This window comes from Mirounga leonina, unplaced genomic scaffold, assembly GCF_011800145.1.
Source record: "Mirounga leonina isolate KUSES-001 unplaced genomic scaffold, KU_Mleo_1.0 Mir_93, whole genome shotgun sequence".
Taxonomy (NCBI): Eukaryota; Metazoa; Chordata; class Mammalia; order Carnivora; family Phocidae; genus Mirounga; species Mirounga leonina.
Window position 1 is genome coordinate 46,112,667 of NW_023270854.1, and position 23,628 is coordinate 46,136,294.

The 23,628-nt window shown below is 39.3% G+C and overlaps 1 protein-coding gene across 3 annotated transcripts in view; it reads left to right on the forward strand.

Moving 5' to 3' along the window:
* The first annotated feature begins 506 nt into the window (after positions 1-506).
* OSBPL1A (oxysterol binding protein like 1A) overlaps positions 507-23,628 on the forward strand; it is a 224,526-nt gene continuing 201,404 nt past the window's right edge. The window contains exons 1-2 of one of the 3 annotated variants that reach the window (XM_034995759.1): positions 507-674; positions 19,488-19,610. In XM_034995759.1, coding sequence (XP_034851650.1) covers positions 19,490-19,610 — 121 coding nt within the window. In that variant the 5' untranslated portion in view covers positions 507-674; positions 19,488-19,489. The remainder of the gene's footprint in view (positions 675-19,487; positions 19,611-23,628) is intronic. The other 2 variants (XM_034995760.1, XM_034995761.1) reach the window with 2 other exon arrangements.

Here is a 23,628-nt window from a genome sequence, read left to right on the forward strand (position 1 = left end):
GAAGACCATCCTTTGACACGTGAAAAGAAGAAGGGGTGTAGCTAATTTACACTGCCAATTAAGTCCCCACGGGTAAAGTCGCAAACAAAGCAGAAAAGAAAAAAATCTAGGCAGCTGGGTGATGTATTTAATAAACTGCCAGAGCATTAACTCGAAGCACTGGCTTCGGCCTGGGGGGGCTTCCTCTCCCCGCCACCGCTCCTAAGTGTCAGGTCCACTTCTTCCGAGTCTGGGTGGGGTGGAAGGAGCACCGTGTTTTGGCACTCCTGCCTGCGGTTGGCAAAATCTGAACTGGCGTCCGTGGTCCAGGCGGGACGGGAGCCTGTGGGGGCGGGGCGTGCCGGGCGGGGGCGGAAGCGGGGCCCCGGGGCGCCAAGCACGCGCCGGGAGGCCCGCGCGCCGGTCACGTGCCGCGCGGGCCCGGCACAAATAATCCGAGCGCGCGCGCGCGCGCCCCGGCGCGCGGCGCGGAGGGGCGGCGCCATCTCGCGGACCGGCGCTACCTCGCGGAGCCGTGCCTGGCCGCCTCGCGGTCCGCCCCGTTCCCGGGACCCCGGAGACCGTCCTTCCGCAGGACCACAAGTCTCCGGCTGTGTCAGCCGGAGTCGGTGCCAGCCGTTTCATCGTCGTGGCCCCCCACCCCGGGAGCTCTGGGAGCCCGGGTGACCGCGTAGGTCAGTTTCCGTGGCCGGTTCCTGTGTGAGCGGGTTCCCCCCCTGCCTGGTGCTCCGGGAAGATCTGTCCGCCCCTGGTGGGGGATGCGCGGGCCTCTCCCGCGCGTCGCCGAGGCCGGTCAGAGTCGTGGCGTGGCGATGCTGGGCTCCCAGCCCGAGTTCGGTTTCTCCGCGGCCGCTGGCTCTCCAGCGCTGCAGCGAAGTTAGTTGTTAAAAAGTAGCAAGATGTTGGCGTTCGTTGCACTTTCACTCCGGGTGCTACGACTTCGTGCTGGTGCCACATGCATTCTTTACCAAGTCATCAGCTGCGTGCTTTCCCGGGACTTGGATTTGTGCATCGTAACTTTTAGTTTCCTACTACCGTGAGGAGACGATTCTCACTAGAAATCACGAGCTGCCCATGTGACCATCTCAGAGTGTGCCTCGTGGTTAATTCGACAAGCATGGAAGACTATCAAAGGGATTCAGAAACAGAATGAAAGATTGCCGCTGCACAATAGAAACAATGATTCATTTACCCCGTGGCCCTATTGATTGGCAGGAGGCGCTGAAAGGGTCTTTCTGATTTAGTTAATCCTAGTTTTTAATTGTCAAAGTCGTTGCTTTATGCAGACTAGGTTGTGAAGTTGAACGGTTGGCGTTGTGATATTAAGTTGACGTAAACAAGGCTGCTCCAATGTAGCAAATTCAGCTAGTAGGCTCTTGTGGATTTGATAACATAATTAGCTTTAACATCAGTGGTGTGTTTTCCCTGAAAGCTTCAGCCTTAGCATTGTAGTTGATGCATTCTGGATAGAGTTCGGAATATCCGCACCTCTTTGCTAAGCATTTGGAAGATAATTTTGTTGACTTTGAGGGCTAGATGTTCGCGTACTAATCCTGAGAACAACGAATTTTACGCAGCCAGTATTGTAGGTATAATTTCTGAATTCCCCAGTTGAAACTTTAAAGATCTCTGCGTCAATTACCAAATGGTTTACAAAATCCACCCTCTTCTCATCCGCTAGTTCTACAGGTGGGGGGGGGGGGGGAGAAAGTTGTCAGTAACAGTTTTAAAATTTATCGCCTTTTTGTTTTCTCCCTGGCAGCATTGAACATTTGATATTCAAAACAGGAGTTAACTGCCGCCAAGTTGAGTAGATTTATCTGGAGCAGTTGTTTTAACTCTGTGTAGGCTTTTGCCAAGGTCTGTTTATCAGATGACACTTGCCAAACATCTCAGCAGAATCTTGTCAGCAGAAATTTGTGGTGGGTGGCTAATCCTTGTCTCTAGAGGCCCTTCAGTCTTGGAGGTATTATTTAAGCAGGACTTAAACCTGTAAATCAGAGCAGCTAGAAGTTGTTTCTAAAAAGCATCACTCCCCCCCACGCTTCCCTTAGGACAGAGGGAAGTACTTGTTTTGAATCAACAAGTAGGTAAGGGAATACAGCCAGGTTTGTGTTTTTGTTTTGTTTTTTTAGGATAACATGGCGCAGTGCCTGTTAAATTTTTCTGTTCGTGGTTTTATTTTACAGGTACATCTGTATATTTAATCTTTTCAAGTTGGAACTTTAGCCCTTTCTTACCTCTTCACATTAAAAGCTGAGCTTTTGTACTTTGTGTATTCACTGAGAAAAGTAGTAGAAAGTAGCAATCAGCTTAATGAATATTATGTGAAGGAGAGAATGAGCTAGCAGGTGCACATGAGAAATTTGAAGTGGTTGGAAACCCTGTCAGTTCTTTCAAGCCAAGTCTGGTGGTAATCAGAACTTTTTGAATGACTAGTAAATTCTTTACAGTTCCTAGAAAGAGGGCAGGTGTGAGCCATGTAAGCACCCAATTTTACCAATCTTGCCAGAATTCATTAATGAAGTGTTAGACACCATCAGGTACTTTGTACAATTTAAATTGATGATTATGATGTCATATAAGTATCTTACAGGATACTCTTGATCCCTAGAAATGTTGGATTTTCCCTCACTTATCTGACTTAAGCCACTATAAGGTAGGCAAGTATAAGAAATAGTTCTAAAGCTTTTTCACTTAAGTATAGTTGACATACAGTGTTGTTAGTTTCAGGTGTACATCCTGGTTATTGCACATTCTGTACATTAAGCTATGCTTACCATGATAAATGTAGTTACCGTCTGTCACTATATATAATTTTTAACACTTTCAGTAAGAGGAAGTACCAGGTCACTCACTTTCAGTTCTTGTATTAGGCAGCAAATAGGAAATATCTGTGTAGTGAAAACAGTCTTTAACTGTCCATTTTCCTATCCTGTGATAGTGGAAAGTAACCACATGTTTTTACTTTGTTAAAGCTTTTCTTTAAAGAGACACTTCTGACGATATGGTAGATAACCGGTCAGTATTATTATGTATACCTAATTTGATTAAGTTTGGAAGATAATTTTCAAATGTGAAATCAAAATGGAAAACATTTAAATACCTTTTATCTAAAATTTAAGGAATTTTATCATTAAAAGGTAACAAACTCCGTGTTAGAGTATTTTTACTATTTAGAACTGGATTTATCAAATACGTGGACTTTTCTGCCCTTGGCTTCTACAGATCCAAACTGCTTGAAACAGTAGTTAATAATTTTCAGAATCTGTCAAGTTCAAATCCAAATCAGGGTTGCATCTAAGAGTTCTTGGTTATTGCAGCACCTAAAATGTATAGCAACCTAAGATTAATTTAAACAATTTCATGAAGCAGGGCCAACAAGCTTAGATAATTTTCACAGATTTCGATTAACACTTTAAACCAAATAAAGGTAAAATAAATACACAGCAAGTAGGATTATTCTTTTTTTATGTTTGTAGGGCATCCAGGTTCGTGTGAGTACGTGACAAATATGGGGAAGAGAAAATAGTGTAAATATGTCAAATATAAAGTAAATAATTTGGAATAAACATTTTTACATTGACTTCAGTGGTTTACAAAGTGTAGTGTGACATTACAATTTTAGCTACTTCTCTATCATTTCTCCTCCAAAGGAAGCAATGCTATCAGGGCACAAAGGCTTATTGGAAGGAAGTTGTAAAGTTTCACTGAATTAATAATTGACTTTTTAAAAAAGATTTTATTTATTTATTTGAAAGAGCACACAAGCAGGGGGAGCAGCAGGCAGAGGGAGAAGCAGGCTCCCCACTGAGCAGGGAGCCCTGATGTGGGACTCGATCTCAGGACCCTGGGATTATAACCTGAGCCGAAGGCAGACGCTTAACGACTGAGCCACCCAGGCGCCCACAAATTTATATGTGTACATATGTACATACATACAGGTGTATCATCACATTAGAGAACTCACTGATTATTTGCTAGGAGTTAGTAAGATTAAGGGCAAAATTTATTTTCTTGCTATTGCCATGTTTTTACATAGTAACTTCAATTTTTAATATTTTCCTCACTTTAAGAGAATGTGGTAATGGGGGGAAAAACTCACATCATTGAGCGCTAGCTACTCTGCAATGCAGTGCTAACTAAGTGCACTACAGTTGTTTATGTTAGATTTAGTTTGTAAAATATGTTCATAAATTTAATTTTTCTCACTATTCAAATTCCTAGTATGCATTGTGTTTCAAATATTATTGTAATAATACCAAGCATAAAAGCGGTATATCTGAGAATTTTTAAAATCACAACATGTAGTCATGGTAAATTTTGAATAATTAGGTTCCCTTTGACTTTGATAGTACAAAAGCTATTTGACAATTGTAAGCCATAATTCAGAGCTCCCTGACTTTTTTTGTTGTAAAGTACACATGATATAATTTTTTTTTTTTTTTTACCATTTTTAAGTATGCTATTCAGTGGCATTAAGTACATTCACATTGTTGTGCAAGCATTACCACTATCCATCTCTAGAACTATTTCATCATCCCAAACAGGAACTCCCCACTCCCTCCTCCAGCTCCTAGTAACCAATATCCTATTTTCTATGGATTTGTCTACTCTAGGTACCTCCTATAAATGGAATCATATAGTATTTGCCCTTTTGTGTCTGACTGATTTCACTTAGCATATGTTCAAGGTTTGTAGATGTTGTAGTGTGTCAGAATTTTCAACGCTGACTAATAATCCATTGTATGTATATACCACACTTTTTTCCTATTCACCTGTCACTGGACACTTAGATTGCTTCCACCTCTTGGCTACTGTGAAGAATGCTGCTGTGAACGTGGGTGAGCAATTATCTGTTCAAGTCCCTGCTCTAATTCTTTTGGGTATATTGTGGGTCATATTTTAATTCTGTGTTTAAGTTTTGAGAAACTGCTATACCTTCCTGATGTTTTAGGATGCCCAGTGAAATGGTGTTCTATGTATGACTGAATAAAGTTAGCCTGATATCTTTGAATCTTAACTTTTTAAATACTGTTAAGAACTCAAAGGACAAATTGTTTAGTATTTTGAGTTTATGGTACTCAGGTGAATTAACTGTTGAACTTTATTCTTTGATTTCTTTAGGAATTTTCTACTTTGATTCTGTAGAAATTAAACCTGAACAGTAAAGGAAAATAGCAATTCAGCTTACAATAGACCTCCAGCCAAATTTAGCATGTCACGATTGTCCTTTAGGCTACAAGTTTTAGGGTCTTTGCCAAAATGTCAAGAGTTGTGAGGACTACGGAATTTATCCACTGTATTGAATGGGCATTTAGTGGCATGGATGGACTGACTTATCAAGTATGGCGATCAGTTTAATTAGGTAATTTACAGTGTTTATAAAACAAAATATAAATTTCCTTTCTACAAAATAATTTAGAAGCCTAGCTTCCTCAGGAAGGATGGGAAATAGGCAAAATAGTCTGGAGTCTCCCAGTTTTTGAAGCTCAAAATATTTTTTGTCTAGTTATTTCCTTGAAAACATTCTCTTGGTCATTAAAAATCTCCATGTATTTTAAAGAGAGAGCTTGGAATTGCATGAATGTGAAAAGAGCAGTTGAAAATATCCACAAAATAATGGTGAAAAATACTTGTTGATAGGCTATGGCTCAGATCCATTCTGATCAGCTGCATTAACGAATTGCCTTTTTCTTTTTCTTAAACATCAGAGACAAAGCCCCTTTCTGAAATAAGCTCATGATTCCAAAGAATGTTTTTTTAAAAATCTGTTCAACCTGTGAATTTGGATTCTTTTATTTGGCTTTTTTCCCTAAAGTTAACTATTAATCCTAGAAATTAGTTGATTTATAAATTAGAGATGTATCAAATAGTAATGCTTAGTAATTCTAGAGAGTGTATATATATATATATTTTTTTTTTTTTTTTCTTTTTTGGTGTGATTTTAATTTCCTGTGACATATAAGAAAGAAAAAAACTTTGGGCGCCTGGATGGTTCAGTTGGTTAAGTCTCAGACTCTTGGTTTACTCAGTTTTTAAATTACAGGCATTTTTGGAATTGTGCAATTTGACTGTTAGAATAAAATGTATTCTTACTGTTTTCTGATCTTAACACTTATAAAATGATTTGTTCAGGGGAGTAAGTTTTAAATGTATATGTGATTTTTTAAACTTGTTTCTACGGGGAGATAGAAAGTGTCAGGTCCCCCCCCCACCCCCATGCCCCACCCCTCCTTTCTAAGGTAATAGAAGTTTATAAAAGAAATGTAGGGGAAATGTATTAGGAATTTATCTTCAAGGATATTACTTGAGTCCTAAGTTTTACAGTCAGCAAACTTGTGGAATTGGCTAGGCCTGCGGATAAACTAATTAGTTTTGATGGATGTGGGGTTAAAATTGCTTTGAAAGTGACAGCTTGTCCAAGTTGCCGTAAGAATGTTTTTGAATCAAACAGGCACCTCCATTAAAACCCATGGGAGTTAGGCAGAGAACCGCAAGAGATTTCCTTTTTCTTTTTCTCCTGTTTTGGTGAAATTTAACTGGCTTTGTTCCCCTCTTAATTTAAAAATAAAACAATCTGTATTTTATTTACCTCTTACACTCCCACCCCTCCCCCCCCATTCCTGTCTTTTAGTAAGAGTTCTCTCCAACCCTGTAAAGATACCTAAGACTGTTTCTCTTCTGAGGAAATTGGTAGCCATCGGACGGAAGTTCTTCCTGGGCTACCTAGCCTCCCCCACCAGCCCCTTAAGCACCATCTGCCCTGCCTGTGGCCTCTGTGCCATGTTGCTTTCTCTTGGGCTTTTTATCCACCTACTTTAGGCCCCTCTAGGAGCTTATCAATCCCACATCCCTTCTTTTTCTTTATGTCCAGCTTTTCCTGTTTCTGGCTCTTTCCCCGCGGCCTGTAAACAGGCCCAGGTATCTAATATCCTAAAACTGGAGCTACCACTAGCTCTTCAGAATGAAGTTACTTTAAAGGAGTCTGGTGCCGTCTCTCCTTAATATCCCTCATTCATTCCTCAATGTACCCTCCTCCGTTTTTTTTGTTGTTGTTGTTAAGATTTTATTTATTTGCGAGAGAGAGAATGAGAGACAGCATGAGAGGGAGGAGGGTCAGAGGGAGAAGCAGACTCCCTGCTGAGCAGGGAGCCGGATGCGGGACACCATCCCGGGATTCCAGGATCATGACCTGAGCCGAAGGCAGTCGCTTAACCAACTGAGCCACCCAGGCGCCCCCCCCCGCCCCCGCTCCGTTTTTGCCTCTATCATTTGCACTGCAAGTATTCTTGAGTTCATCAGTGACCTCTGATTGGCCAAACCAGCCAGTGTTTTCAGACATTGGCCTGGTGCTTCCTTTAACATTTCACACCCATCTTCTGACCCCTTTGAAACTCTGTCCTCTCTTGGTTTCAGTGCTATCACCCTCTTCTGTCCCCTTCTCCAACCTTAGTCCTTCTCTGCTAGATCATAATCACTGGCCTCCTTCCCTTAAATGTTGTTTTTCTCCCTGTGAGCGATCGTATTTACTCCTCTGACTTTAATGACCACAGATACGCTGATGCCTGACTCCCACCATGTGAATTCTAGCCAAGAACTGTGTGCTTCTGCTCAAGCTGCTGCCTGGACCTCTTCCTGTTTCCCAGAGGAGTTTCAAACTCCTCACTCCTGACACAGAATCACAGCTTCACCCAGGACCATTCCTTTCCTGACATTTGTCCGTGTTAGCAACTTTCTTCACCCTGCTGGTCTTGGTGAGCTTTCATTCTTCAAGTTCCAGGTTAAAAGTCACTTTCTCTGTGATTCCTTCTATAACTGATGCACACGAAGAGCTGATCATGCCCTTTGTCCTATACAGTCACTGCCCCTTGCACACCTTACTATTCTTGGCACGTTCGCCCTGTTTCTGAAGGGCAGACATTGTGTGGTCATCCTTGTGCCTCCAGTTCCTGTAGCAGCCCGTCTTTGGTAGGCATTAACAACTGCTGTGCTTAATATGGTATTACAATGGACTGTTTAAGTGGGTAAGATTTATTTTTATTTTTATCATTTTATTTTTTTTTCATCGTAAGTGCACTCTTTAATCCCCATCCCCTGTTTCCCCCATCCCCTCATCCTCTCCCCTCTGGTAACCATCAGGTTGTTCTCTTATCGTTATTACTATTAGACTCTTTCTTGGTTTTCTCTCTCATTTTTCCCTCTTTGCTGGTTTTATTTCTTAAATTCCAAATATGAGTGAGAGCATATGGTATTTGTTTTTCTCTGACCTATTTTGCCTAGCATTATACTCTCTAGCTCCATCCATGTCCTTGCAAATGGCAAGATTTCATTCTTTTTCACAGCTGAATAATATTTGTGTGTATGTGTGTACATCTTCATCAGTGGACACTTGGACTGCTTCTGTAGTTTGGCTTTTGTAAATAATGCTGCAATAAACATAGGGATGCATATATCCCTTTGAATCAGTCTTTTTGAATTTTGGGTCTAAGTACCCAGCAGTGTGATTCCTGGATTGTAGGGTAGTTCTGTTTTTAATTTTTTGAGGAATCTCCATACTATCCTCCAAATGCACCAGTTTGCATTCCCACCACAGGGCACGAGGGCTCCTTTTTCTCCACATCCTCACCAACACTTCTTTCTTGTTTTGTTGATTTTAGCCATCCTGACAGGTGTGAGGTGATACCTCATTGTGGTTTTGATTTGTATTTCCCTGAGAATGAGTGATATTGAGCATGTTTTCATGTGTCTGTTGGCCATCTGGATGTCTTCTTTGGAAAAATGTCTGTTCATGTCTTCTGCCCATTTTTAATTGATTATTTTTTGTTGTTGAGTTGTAGAAGTTCTTCATATATATATGAAGTTTATTATTTTTTTTTAATCGCTACATCCATTGTGGGGCTTGAACTCACGACCCTGAGATCAAACGTTGCACACTCCTCCAACCGAGCCAGCTATCCACCTCTAAGTTATGTATTTTGAATACTAACCTTTTATCAGGTATGTCACTTTGCAAATACCTTCTTCCATTCAGTAGGCTGTCTTTCAGTTTTGCTGATTGTTTCCTTCACTGTGTGGAAGCTTTTTATTTTGATATTGTCCCACCAGTGTATTTTTGCTTTTGTTTCTCTTGCCTCAGGAGATCTATCTAGAAAAATGTTGCTATGGCCAATGTCAGAGAAATTACTGCCTGTACTGTCTTCTAGGATTGTATGGATTCACGCCTCACATTTAGTCTTTAATCCATTTTGGGTTTATTTTTTTGTGTGGCATAAGACAGTGGTCCAGTTTCATTCTTTTGCCTGTGGCTGTCCCATTTTCCCAACACCATTTGTTGAAGAGACTGTCTTTTTCCCATTGCATATTCTTGCCTCCTTTGTCAAAGATTAATTGACCACATAATTGTGGGTTTATTTCTGGGCTCTGTCTTGTGTTCAGTTGATCTATGTATCTTTTTTTGTGCCAGTACCACAGTGTTTTGATTATTACAGCTTTGTAGTGTATGTTAAAATCTGGGGTTGTGAGATCTCCAGTTTTGTTCCTTTTCAAGATTGCTTTGGCTACTTGAGGTCCTTTGTGGTTCCCTACAAATTAGGATTGTTCTAGTTCTGTGAAAAATGCTGTTTGTGTTTTGATAGGGATTTCATTAAATGTGTAGATTGCTTTGGGTAGTATGGACATTTTAATAATATTTGCTGTCGTCCATGAGCATGGAATATCTTTCCATTTGTTTTTGTCATCTTCAATTTCTTTTATCAGTGTTTTATAGCTTTAAGAGTACAGGTCTTTGATCTTCTTGGTTAAGTTCTTTCATAGGTATTTTATTATTTTTGTTGAAATTGTAAATGGGATTGTTTTCTTAATTTCACTTTCTGCTACTTTGTTACTAGTTTATAGAAATGCAGTGAATTCCTATGATTTTCTATCCTGTGACTACTGAATTCATTTATTAGTTCTGATAGTTTTTTGGTGGAGTCTTCAGGATTTTCCAGATACAGTATCACATCATCTGCAAATAGTGGAAGTTTTACTATTTCCTTACCAATTTGGATGCCTTTCATTTCTTGTCTCATTGCTGTAGCTAGGACTTCTAGTACTATGTTGAATAAAAGTGGTAAATTTGATATCCTTGTCTTGTTCCTGATACTAGGAGAAAAGCTCTCAGTTTTTCATCATTGAGTATGATGTTAGCTGTAGGTTTTTTATATATGGCCTTTATTATGCTGAGGTGTGTTCCCTTTAAACCTACTTTGCTGAGGATTTTTATGAAGAACGGATGCTGTACTTTGTTAAATGCTTTTTCTGCATATAGTTAAAGGATAAAAACCATATGATCATTTCTCTTTTGATGTATCACTTTGATTGATTTGTGCATATTGAGCCACCTTTGCATCCCAGGCATAAATCCCACTGGATCATGGTGTATGATTTTTTTAAATGTATTGTTGGATTTGGTTTGCTAATGTCTGAGGATTTTTGCATCTGTGTTCATCGGAGATATTGGCCTATAGTTCTTTTTTTTGTAGTGTCTTTATCTGGTTTTGGTATCAGGGTAATGCTGGCCTCATGGAATGAATATGGAAGCTTTCCTTACTCTTATTTTTTGGAATAGTGTGAGAAGAATAGGCATTATTATTCCTTGAAATGTTTGGTAGAGTTCTTCTGTGAAACCATCTGGTCCTGGACTTTTGTTTTTTGGGGAGTTTTTTGGTTGCTGATTCAATTTCATTGCTGATAATCTGTTCAGATTTTCTAGTTCTTCTTGATTCAGTTTTGGGAGGTTATGTTTCTAGGAATTGATCCATTTCTTCTGTCCAATGTGTTGGCACTAATTTTTCATAATATTCTCTTATAGTCTTTATTTCTGTAGTGTCGATTACTTCTCTTTCACTTCTGATTTTATAGGAGTTCTCTCTCTCCCTCTCTGAGTTTGAGTAAAGGTTTATCAATTTGTTGATCTTTAAAAAAAAAAAAAACAAAACAACTAGCTCCTTGTTTCATTGACGTTTTGCTATCATTTTTAATATTCAAATATCTTTTTCTGCAGTTTTGTATTTTCATACAGTATCTTGGTTTTGTTTCAGAATATAATTTCACTCTCTAAAGATTAGGTTTTATTTAACTTTTTCTCTGAAATTTTTTTTCAAGTTGCTTTTTTTTTTGCCTCTTTGGTTCTAGACTCTTTCATGTTTTAGAGGTTTTCTTCAGATGTCTTGTCACCTTTAGCTATTGGCTTTTAATAGGAACTAGAAAGTGATTGGAAATTGAGAAAGTAGGGGAACCTTGTTGACTGCCAACTCTACTGTAAGATTCATCTGGCTTAGCCATTTGTTGGGAGCTGCTAGTGTTGTCTTGGAACATGTTATCTTTTAGAAACTGTAACCAGCTCAGTCTTCTCCTGGCTGTCAGCGTTAGGAATGCTGATTAGGGAAGAGGGCGGGGGTCATGGTGTTCACTGAGCATAGGCTGCTACTTTTTGAAACGATCCTTCAACTGTCTTCCATCCTCCAGTCTGTAGAATATTTCTTTTAGCTTTCCTAGAGAATTTATTTAACCAGTCCCCTATTGATGGATATGGACTTAATACCCTTTTAACTATTGTAAATAATGCTGTCCTTATGAACATGCTTATAAAATAATCTTATGTAAGTATTTTTATAAGATAGATTCCTAGAAGTAGAGTTTCCCTGGGAAAGTAAATGGTATATGTGTATTTTTATTTTTTAAATTGTAAAATATGCATAAGATAATGTTTACCATCTTAGAAATGTTTATGTACACTTCAGTAGTATTAAATATATTAATAATATGTCCTACCATTACCACCATCCAGCTTTAAACTTTAAAACTTTTCTTATAAAACTGAAATTCTATACCCAATAAATAGTTCCCCATTCTCCTCTCTCCCAGGTCCCTGACAACCACCATTCCACTTTCTCTGATTTTGACTACAGTGCTCTAAGTACCTCATAGAAGTGGAATCATACAGTATTTGTCTTTCTGTGACTGGCTTATTTCACTTAGCATAATGTCCTCATAGTTAATCCATGTCTTAGCATATTGCAGAAATTTCTTCCTTTTTAAACATTGAAAAATATTCTGTTGTATGTATATACCATATTTTGCTTAACCATTCATCTGCCAGTGGACACTTATGTTGCTTTCATGTTTTAGCTATTGTGAATAATGCAGCCATGAACATAGGTGTACAAATACCTCTTCGAGACCTCACTTTCAGTTCTTTTGGGTATATATCCAGAAGTGAAATTGCTGGATCATAGGGTAATTCTATTTTTAATTTTTTGAGAAATCACTAATTTGTTTTACACAGCGACAGTACCATTTTACATTCCTACCAACAGTGCACAGGATTCTAATTTTTTCACATCTTTGACAATACTTGCTTTCTGCTTTCTTTTCATAGTAGCCTTATTAATGGGTATGAGGTGATATCTCATTGTAGTTTTAATTTGCATTTTCCTAATCAGTGATGTGGACTGTCTTTTTGTGTCTTTATTGGTCATTTGCATATTTTCTTTTTTTAAAAGATTTTATTTATTAGAGAGAGGCAGACTCCCTGCTGAGCGGGGAGCCTGATCATGACCTGAGCTGAAGGCAGATGCTTAACCTGCTGAACCATCCAGGTGCCTCGGCCATTTGCATATTTTCTTTGGAGAAATATCTGTTCAAGTACTTTGTGTTTTTGTTTTGTTTTTAATTGGGATTTGCTTTTAAAAGATTTTATTTATTTGAGAGAGAGAGAGCAAGAGCAAGCAAGCACAAATAGGGGGAGGGGCAGAGGTAGAAGCAGATGCCCCGCTGAGCAGGGAGCCCAGCGTGGGGCTCCATCCCAGGACCCTGGGATCATGACCTGAGCCAAAGGCAATCGCTTAACTGACTGAGCCACCCAGGTGCCCCTTGAATTGGGTTTTGAGTTCTAGAAGTTCTCTGTATATTTCGGATACTAATCCCTTATCACATACATGATTTGCAAATATTTTCTCTCATTTTGTGACTTGTCTTTTTATTCTGATAGTGTCTTTTTGATGCACAGAATTTTAAAATTTTCATGGTGTCCACTTTGTCTATTTTTTTGGTTACCCATGTCCTTGTATCCAAGAAATCATTGCCAAAACCAGTATCATGAAGCTTTTGCCCTATGTTTTCTTCTGAATTTTAAGTCTTATATTTAGATCTTTGATCCAGTTTGAGTTAGTTTTTGAATACAATGTTAGGTAGAGGTTCAACTTTATTCTTTTCCATGTGGATTTTCAGTTTCCCCATCATTTGTTGATGACTGTCCTTTCCTCATTGAATTGTCTTGGCAGTCTTATAAAAATTCATTTGACCGTATACACAAGGATTTATTTCTGGCTTCCCTGTTCTATTCCATTATTTTATATGTTTGTCTTTATGCCAGTACCACAGTGTTTAATTACAGTAGCTTTGTAATAAGTTTGAAATCAGGAAGTATGAGTCCTCCAGCATTCTCCTTTTTCAAGATTGTTTTGGCTATTTAGAGTTCCTTGAAATTTCATTAAGTTTTAGGATGGGTTCTTTTGTTTCTACAAAAAACATTATTGGGATTTTGATAGGCATTGAATGAATGTCTAGATTTTTTTTGCATAGGATTGACATTTTAATGTTGAGTTTTCCAATCCGTGAATGGGATGTGTTTCCATTTATTTGTCTTTCATCTCTCTCAATATTTTGTAGTTTTTATTGTATAAGTATTTCATCTTTTTGGTTAATTCTTAACTGTTTTATTCTTTTTTGATTGTATTGTAAATTGAATTATTTTTGTAATTTCCTTTTCAGATGACTTATTACTAGTGTAAAGAAATGCAGCTGATTTTTATGTTGCTCTTGTATCCTAACACTTTCCTAAATTTGTTATTTCTAAGAGCTTTTTTTGTTGACACTTAATGGTTTTCTGTAAATGTCCTCAGCAAACACATAATTTTACTACTTTCCCAATTTGGTTGCTTTTTATTTATTGTCTAAATTATCTGCTAGAATGCCCAATATTATGTTGACTAAAACTGGTGAAAGTGGGCATGCTTTCCTTGTTCCTAATCTTAGAGGAAAAGCTTTCCATCTTTCACTGTTGAGTATGATGTTTGCTGTGGGTTTTTCACATACGGCTTTTATTACGTTAAAATAGTTTCCTTTTATTTCTAATTCTGAGGTTTTTTTTAAATCATGAAAGATGTTGAATTTTGTTAAATGTGCTATCTGCATCAGTTGAGAGGATTATGTGTTTTTTATTAATGCAGTGAATCACATTGATCAATTTTCATATGTTGAACTATCCTTGCTTTTCAGGAATAAATCCCACTGGGTCATGGTGTATATTCCTTTTAATACACTGCTGAATTCAGTTCGCTAGTATTTCATTGAGAATTTTTCCATCAGTGTTCATAAGGGTTATCAGTCTGTGGTTTTCTTGTAGTGTCTGTCTTTGGTATTAGTATAATGGTGGCCTCATGAATGAGTTACAAAGTATTTTTTCCTCTTTCACTTTTTAGAAAAATTTGAGAAGGATTAGTATCATTCTCCAGTGAAGCAGTCAAGTTCAGGAAGATTTTCTTTGGGAGATTTCTGTTACTCATTTGTTTTTTGTTTTTTTTTTTTTTTTAAGATTTTGAGAGCAAGAGTGTGAGTGAGAGAGCACAAGCAGGGAGAGTGGCAGAGGGAGAGGGAGAAGCAGGCCTCCCCGCTGAGCAGGGAACCCAATGCGGGGCTCGATCCCAGGACCCTGAGATCATGACCTGAGCCTAAGGCTGATGTTTAACCCACTGAGCCACCCAGGCACCCCTCGATCTCTTTACGAGTTATGTACCTATTCACATTTTCCATTTCTTCATGACTTAGTCTTGGTAGGTTTTGTGTTCCTAGGAATATGTCCATTTCATCTAGGTTATCTAGGTTATCTGATTTGTTGGTGCATAATTGTTCACCGTATCTTATAATGCTTTTTATTTTTGTAGGGTTGATTCTTTTTTTCCTTAGTCCAGCTAAACGTTTGTCAATTTTGTTGATCATTTTGAAGAGCCAACTTTTGGTTTCATTGAATTTTTTTGTTTTTCTAGTCTCTATTTTGTTGCTCTCTGCTCTAATCTTTATTATTATAGCTTTGGGTTTAGTTTTTTTTCTTTCTAGTTTCTTTTTTTTTTTTTTTTTTAAAGATTTTATTTATTTCTTTGAGAGAGAGAGAATGAGAGACAGAGAGCACGAGAGGGAGGAGGGTCAGAGGGAGAAGCAGACTCCCCGCCGAGCAGGGAGCCCGATGCGGGACTCGATCCCCGGACTCCAGGATCATGACCTGAGCCGAAGGCAGTCGCCCAACCAACTGAGCCACCCAGGCGCCCCTCTTTCTAGTTTCTTAATATGCAAAGTTAGGTGGTGGTTTCCTTCTGTCTGGTGTGGGCCTATCTATTATTGTGAGTGGGGTATTGATGTTTCCGACTATTATTATAAAAATGTTTCTTCTGTTTTTGTTATATTTTGATCTGTCATTGGGTGTTTGTAATTACTTTCTTCTTGCTGTATTAAACCTTCTATTAATATATAATGTCTTTCTTTGTCCCTTGTAACCTTCTTTGGTTTTGAGTTTATTGTGTCTGACGTTAGTATAGTCACTTCTGTTTTGATTACTGTTTGCAAGGAATATCTTTTTCTATCCTTTAACATTCAATCTACTTCTGTCTTTGAATCTAAAGTGCATCTCCTGTAGACAGCATATAGTTGGATAATGTGTTTTTATCCATTCTGCCAATCTGTCTTTTGAGTGGAGAGTTTAATCCATTTACATTTAAAATACTGATAAGGAGGGACTTCTGTCATTTTGCTATTTTCTATATGCCTTATAGCTTTTTTTGCCCCTCCTTTATTGCATTATTGTCATCTTCTGTGTTTAGCTGACTTTTTTTGTACTGAAATATTTACATTATTTCCTTTTTTGTGTATTCTTTACCTATTTGAGGGGGAGTTACCCTGGTGATTACATTTAACATCCTGAAGTTATAGCACTAATTTGAATTTATATTACCTTAACTTAACACACACAAAAACCTTGCTGCTTTATGCTCTGTTCCCACCCTTTTTGGTTACTGATGTCACAAAATTACGTCTTTATACACTGTACACCCAAAACATAAACTAATAATTCTTTTAAATGCGTTAGTTTCTTAAATTACATAGAAAACAAGATTTGGAGTTAGAATAATATAAAAAATTATAATAAGTTATAAAAAGTTGTAATAATAGGGGCGCCTGGGTGGCTCAGTCGTTAAGCGTCTGCCTTCGGCTCAGGTCGTGATCCCAGGGTCCTGGGATCGAGCCCCGCATCGGGCTCCCTGCTCTTCGGGAAGCCTGCTTCTCCCTCTCCCACTCCCCCTGCTTGTGTTCCCTCTCTCGCTATGTCTCTCTCTGTAAAATAAATAAATAAAATCTTTAAAAAAAAAAAAAAGTAATAATACTTTTAAACCATATTTTTTTCTTTAAAGGTATTACTCAAATCATGTAGAAAACAAAGTACAGCTTTAAACCTTTATTATAATAACACTAGCTGTAATTGCACATGCATTTACCTTTATCAAGTTATTTCTCTATATAGCCTTGAGTTACTGTCTAGTGTGACTTTATCTTACCTTGCAGGACTCTCTTGAGCATTTCTTAAAAGGCAGGTCTAGTGGTAATGAACTCTCTCAGCTTTTGTTTTCTGGGAATGTCTTAATTTCTCTCTCACTTTTGAAAGGCAGTTTTGCCAGATACATAATTCTTGCTGAAAATTTTCTTTTTGCACTTTAAATATATTTGCCCACTGCTGTCTGTCCTCCAAAGTTTCTGACGAGAAATCTGATAATCTTACCCTGGATCCGATGACTCAGCTTCTCTCTTGCTTCTCTCAAGATTCTCTTTTGAAAATTAGATTATGTAGTGTGTCTCTCGGAGTTCCCCTTACTTGGAGTTCATTGACCTTCTCAGATGTTTATATTCATGTCTTTTATCAAATTGAGGACATATTCAGCTATTCTCCAAATACTTTACCCCTTGTTCTACCTCTTCTAGGACTTCCATGATGCATGTTGATGTGCGTTTTGGTGTCCTACTGTGGTCCCTTAAGCTCTGTTCGGATTTTGGTCTCTTTCTGTTCCTCAGACTGAGTAATTTCCATTGTCCTATCTATCAAGTTCACTGAATCTTCTGCTTGTTCAAATCTGCCTTTGAATCCCTCAAGTGAATTTTTTATTTGTTACTGTCCTTTTCAGCTCAAGAATTTGTTTACTTTTAGGTTTTCTATTTTTTCATATTTTTATCTTGTTTATACATTTTCTTGACTTCATCTTTCTTTAGATCTTCGAATGTCTTTTTGATATCTTTGTCTAGTATATTTGCCATCAGATCTTTTTTTTTTTTTAATATTTTATTTATTTATTTCAGAGAAAGAATGGGAGAGAGAGCACGAGAGCGGGGAGGGTCAGAGAGAGAAGCAGACTCTCTGCTGAGCTGGGAGCCTGATGCAGGACTCGATCCTGGGACTCCAGGATCATGACCTGAGCCGAAGGCAGTTGCCTAACCAACTGAGCCACCCAGGCGCCCACTTGCCATCAGATCTTCTTCAGAGACAGTTTCCATTGATTTGTTTTTCCCTTTGAATGGGCCCTACTTTCTTGTTTCTTTGTATGCCTTGTAACTTTTTTCATTGTTGAAAACTGAACATTTGAATTTAATAATGTAGTAACTCAAGATAGCAAATTCTCCTCCTTCCCCAGGGTTTTCTAATTTGTTGTGTTTTTGGATTGTTGTGGGCTGTCTCTGTGCTAAGGGTTAGCCTGAGCTGTAAACTTAAGGTCTTCTCAGGTCTTTGCTGAGCCTTTTGGTGGTCATGAGCAGTTATGTTCTAATTTTCTCCATATATGCAGTTGTTTTTGAATGTCCTAGTCAATATTTTTTTAAAGATTTTATTTATTGAGAAAAAGTGCACATGAGAAGGGGGGAGGGGCAGGGGGAGAGGGAGAAGCAGATTCCCCGCTGAAGCAGGGAGCCTGAAGTGGGGCTTGATCCCAGGACCCTGGGATCATGACCTGAGCAGAAGGCAGATGCTCAACTGACTGAGCCACCCAGGCGCCCCTGAATGTCCTAGTTCGTAGTGTCTGGCTTTTAAAAGGGAAGGAACAGAAAAATGAAGGGGGAAAACAAAAAAGAGTGCTGGCCCTTTAAATCCCCTGGAAGTTCCACCCACTGGAGGGGCTCCCAGCAAGCAGTGAGAGATGCTGCATCAGCAGTAGCTACTTGCCTCTTTGTCTGCATCTCTGTGATCAGAAGCAGCAATGATCAGAGCCCAGCTCTCCAATGTTTGGTGTATAGGGGTCTTTTTGCTCACCATGGCTCCTGCAACCTGCTCCAGGAACACATGTACTATGGGAGATGGGTAGCTGCTGCCTTGCTAAGGGCTGAAAATGACATGAATTAACCAGTTTACCTTCCAAGCTTTCCCTGGTGGTTGAAAGCCCTTCAGTAGATTCTACGGTTCCAAAATAGTTGCATTGGGCAGATTCTGCCAGTGCAATTATTGTCTAGGTGGGGAAACAGATTCCTGGTGTTTCAAACTCTGCCATCTTAGCAGAATCCTCCACAGGTGTATGTGTATTTTGAAATTTACTTGATATTGATAAATTAGGACCCACCCCCAACATATGAAAGATTGTATGCATTTGTATTAACACTTTACTGGAGTGCACATTTTCTGTCCGAGACAGCATTGGGCATGTTTAATCTTTTTTTTTTAATTAAGGTATTGTTGACTTGCAATGTTACGTTAGTTTCAGGTGTATAATCTTTTATTTTTGCTAATCTTGTAGGCAAAAAAATTGATTTATTTGTATTTTTTAGTAAGAAATCTATATTCTGTGAATTGCTGTTCATAACATTTTGACAAATGCTTTAAATTTGGTTGTAGTCCTCTATATTTGGTTTGAGGCTTGGTAAAATATGAGAGAGAAAACAAAGGAATGGTAAGTATGGTCACTCCTGGATTTTTATAATTGAGTTTTTTCTATTCAGAATATTTTGCACAGGTTTTGAATGTTAATTTATACTTCAGCCTTAGGATGTTTTTATAGTAATGACCATATTTTAATTTTATGCCTAGTTATTGTTGTAATAACTATTTGCAAATATTGTGGGTCTATAAAAGCATTTTGTCATACAATGTTACAGCAGCTCATGAGGTTATTTGGAGTTGAGGAAACTGAGAATTTGAGAGATTAAGAAACTTGACTGAATGTCTAGTGAATTTTTTTAATAATAAAAAAAGCAAAGGAGTCTTAGTAAAGTTCTGGTCCTGCAACTGATTCATTTAGTCAGTTCTTGTGTCTATCTTATTAGCTGCAAAATGAAGATAAATAATAATAGATAAATAATATTTAGATAATAGAATAATTTATAATAATAGAACAGATAAATATTATTTTTAAATCTAGAAATGAACACTGAAGCAGAGCAGCAGCTTCTCCATCATGCCAGAAATGGCAACGTTGAAGAAGTTAGACAGTTATTAGAAACCATGGAAAGAAATGAAGTAATTGCTGACATTAATTGCAAAGGTAAGCTTTGGGTGGGCTTTTTAGCTTTTCTCTTGTGAGTATGTATGACTCATTTATTTAGCACTAATCTTTTTGGTCTTGCTAGAAATAAATTCCCATCTCTTATTCTAGAAAGAACCTTCATAACAGTGGGTAAAAGGTCTCTTGTAGTCTTCCCTAAGTCAGAGAAATTGAGATCTAGTCTTAAGGTTTAGGGTCCATGACAGTTTTATCAGTTACAAGATGCATGCTGTGATAGGGTATTGTAGTTAAAGCAGCAGGTTTGAGTGTTTACTATATGCCCAGAGTCCTGTGAAGTACCTTGCAGGTGGTGTTAGGTAGGATCCCTGCCCCCACTGAGACTAGTGTAGTAGATTTACAGATCAGACTAGTCTGTACTACACAGTATGTACCAGAATATGGAACCTCAGGGTGTCATGAGATCCCATTGGAGAGGTATGAAACTGGAACTAGAAGGATTAGCTTCTTAGAGGAAATGATTCTAAGGTAATCTATGAAGAGTATGTAGGACTAACCAGGTGAAAAGGGAAAAAATGTTCAAGGGAGAAGGTAGAGCATGTGCTAAGGTCCTGAGGCGAGAGGCAGCCTAGGTGGCAAGGGCCTACAGGCAGGAGGGGGGTGGGGGATAAAGTTGGATAGGTAAGCAGCAGCCAAATCCTAATGCATCTTGTGTAGCAAGGTTGTAAATATTGCACTCAGGTGTGCAGAGAAATAGAATTTATTTTCCAAAATGACTGATATTTCAACAAGCACCTTCTCATTCTTTTTTTTTTTTTTTTTTTAAGATTTTATTTATTTATTTGAGAGAGAGCACATGAGAGGGGGGAGGGTCAGAGGGAGAAGCAGACTCCCTGCCGAGCAGGGAGCCCGATGCGGGACTCGATCCAGGGACTCCAGGATCATGACCTGAGCCGAAGGCAGTCGCTTAACCAACTGAGCCACCCAGGCGCCCGCACCTTCTCATTCTTGAAGTATGGAAAACTTAATGTTAGTCTTTGGATACCTCAAGCTCAATTGCTTTTTGATAAATGGTCTTCCAGAGCCTCTCAACTCTTCTTGCCCCATCTCCCCTAAGGTGGCTTTTAAATGTAAGGGTGAGCCTTGTTTATGTGTGTCTATAGCCTTTGGTTCCTCTGTGGCCCTTTTCTTTCTAGTGCTCCTTAAGCTTTTATAGCTGAACCTGGGGCAAAGTCAAACTCGTGTCTCTGTCATACAAATGGTGGTCCTTGGCTGTCACTTTGTGGCTGCCCTGCAGGTGGTTGCTGGGGGATCTTTTCCTGTCATCCCAGATGCCACTTGCCTGTTCGTGGTGTTCCCTCAATTTATCTCGCTCTCTGGGCTCATGAACAGGAGGGCTATGTCTCTGCCTTTGTGTCTTTCTCCCAGTCCTCTGTCCCAGATGCATATTTTATTCTGCTATGTCACATTCTTCTCCTGTCCTAGGGCCACAAACCTTATGGCTTCACCCACAGTGGAGAAGGATTGCAGCAGGGAGGAAACTATGATCTGAGTTTTTGAGAAAATGAGTTGGTTTTTGGTACGCTAAAGGAATTCTAAAAATCCTTCTGGTGCTTTGACAAAGACCATTTCTTTTTTTTTTTTTAAGATTTTATTTGTTTATTTGACAGAGAATGAGAGAGCACATGAGAGGGGGGAGGGTCAGAGGGAGAAGCAGACTCCCCGCCGAGCAGGGAGCCCGATGCGGGACTTGATCCAGGGACTCCAGGATCATGACCTGAGCCGAAGGCTGTCGCTTAACCAACTGAGCCACCCAGGCGCCCCGACAAAGACCATTTCTTAATCTTTATCTGGGGATGCTATTTTGAAAGCTAAAAACATTCCTGGCATTTGAAAATCCTAATAACCCTGTATTATCTACCTTTCCCACCCTCACCTATGGCTGTTTCAGGTGAATCTGTGGAAAGTTGTCTACTTGGAATGTAAAACTATGAAACAGATGTGAATGCTTTTTCAGAATTTCATTGTTATACCTGTCAGTCAGCCTCTGTCTTAAGGGCAGTTTAAAGGATATATGTAGAGGAATGGCACACCAGGTGAAGTGAATAGGGAGAGGTGGGATGGGGTAGTGAGTAGTGTTTCCCCATGGGGATCACCTGTGCTAGGCATTTCTAGGATTTCTTTTCTATCTGATTTGTTTTTCCAAACCCTGAGAAATTGAAAAAAATGGTGAAGTGTACTATAATTCTTCAAGAATTAAAGCTTAACAATCAACATAGAGATGTTATTGGTTGGAAGGAATTACTGATGTCAAGTTGAAAGAGAAGGAAGCACTGACCTGCAGTTGAAGGTTAAGGCCAGTATTTCTAGGATAAGGGTACAAAATTTTTTGTATATCCATGGTAAGTAGTAAAGAGTATAAAAAATGAAGTATTTTAATGTAGGATTTTGGAAATTCTGATTTTTTGGTCCAGAATCTTACCTGGAAACACTAGATGTGAGGAGACCAGTTCAGACGCTGTTACAGTAACTTAGAGGAAATAACAACAAGTAGGTATAATTAACATTTAGGAGGTAGAATCAATAGGACTAACTGAATGTGGGGGGTGAAAAAGAAAAGGGGCAAGGGTGTTACTTTTTCTGACTTGAGAAACAAGGTGAATAAGGGCAATTCATTGTAAAAACAAATGTGGGGAAGAAGAGGTAGTTTTAGTGAGTGTGTACAGTTGACCCTTGAACAACACAGAGTGAAGGGGCACCAACCCCCTCGGCACAGTAAAAAGTCCACATTGAACTTTGACTCTCCAAAAACTTGACTGCTAATAGCCTACTGTTGACCAGAAGCCTTACTGATAAGTCAATTAACATATATGTATTATGTACCGTATTCTTATAATAAAGCAAGCTAGAGAAAAGAAAATGTTAAAATCACAAGGAAAATACATTTAAAGTGTTTATCGACTAAAATCTGTATGTGAGTGGACCCATGCTGTTCAAAACCCATGCTGTGGGCACCTGGGTGGCTCAGTCGTTAAGCGTCTGCCTTCGGCTCAGGTCATGATCCCAGGGTCCTGGGATTGAGCCCCGCATCGGGCTCCCTGCCCGGCAGGAAGCCTGTTTCTCCCTCTCCCACTCCCCTTGCTTGTGTTCCTGCTCTCGCTATCTCTGTCTCTTTCAACTAAATAAATAAAATCTTTAAAACAAAACGAAACCCATGTTCAGGGGTCAACAGTGTACATATAAAATGACAGGTGAGCTCAGCTTTGCACTTTTTGAGCACAAGGTATTTTGTATCCTCCAAATGGAGGTGTCTAGTAAAGAGTTTGAAAGGGGAATATGGATTTTGAAGTCAGTAGTACATTAACAGTGAAAGCAGTGGAAAAGGGTCAGGAGATACCATTATTGGAGATACCAGTAATGAAGGACTCATCGGACAGCAGAACTTGCAAAGGATCCTGAGAGAAGTGCCAAAGCAGGGAAACAGGGAGAGAAACACTGTAGGGTGCAGGGCTGTGGCAGCCTGGAAGGCATGTGGGCCATGCTGTCCAGTGCTGTCCAGTGACATAGTGCTGTGGCAGCTGAAAAGTGCCCCTGGTATTTGGTGACAGCATTTGTGGATTAAAACTTGAGGACCATTTGAATGACATGGTGGGAGATGAACCTGGCCTGCCATGGCGGGTGGGGCACTGACGGGAATGAAGGGGGTGGAAAGAGTAAGTGCGGACAGAGCGGGAGGGGCGAGTGAGGAGGACAGTAGCTGGTAGGGAGAATGGGATCAGAGAGGGCTTTTGTTCCTCTTGCTTGTAAGATGGAAGAGACTGAGTGTTTACTTCCTCCTTACTCATAAGTGAAGAGGGGGAGGTGGATGATAAAGGAGAAGAGTGCCTGAGAAGCAGAAAGGGATGGAATCCAGGATACAGGAACTGGATTAATCTTAAACATCAGAAGGGAAGGATGGAAGAATGCCTGTAGATAGTGGTGTGGTGGTAGATTTGGCTCCAGGAAGCCCCAGGAATTCCATGAAAGCCTTTCTTCTCATTGTGAAGCTGAGAGACTGAGG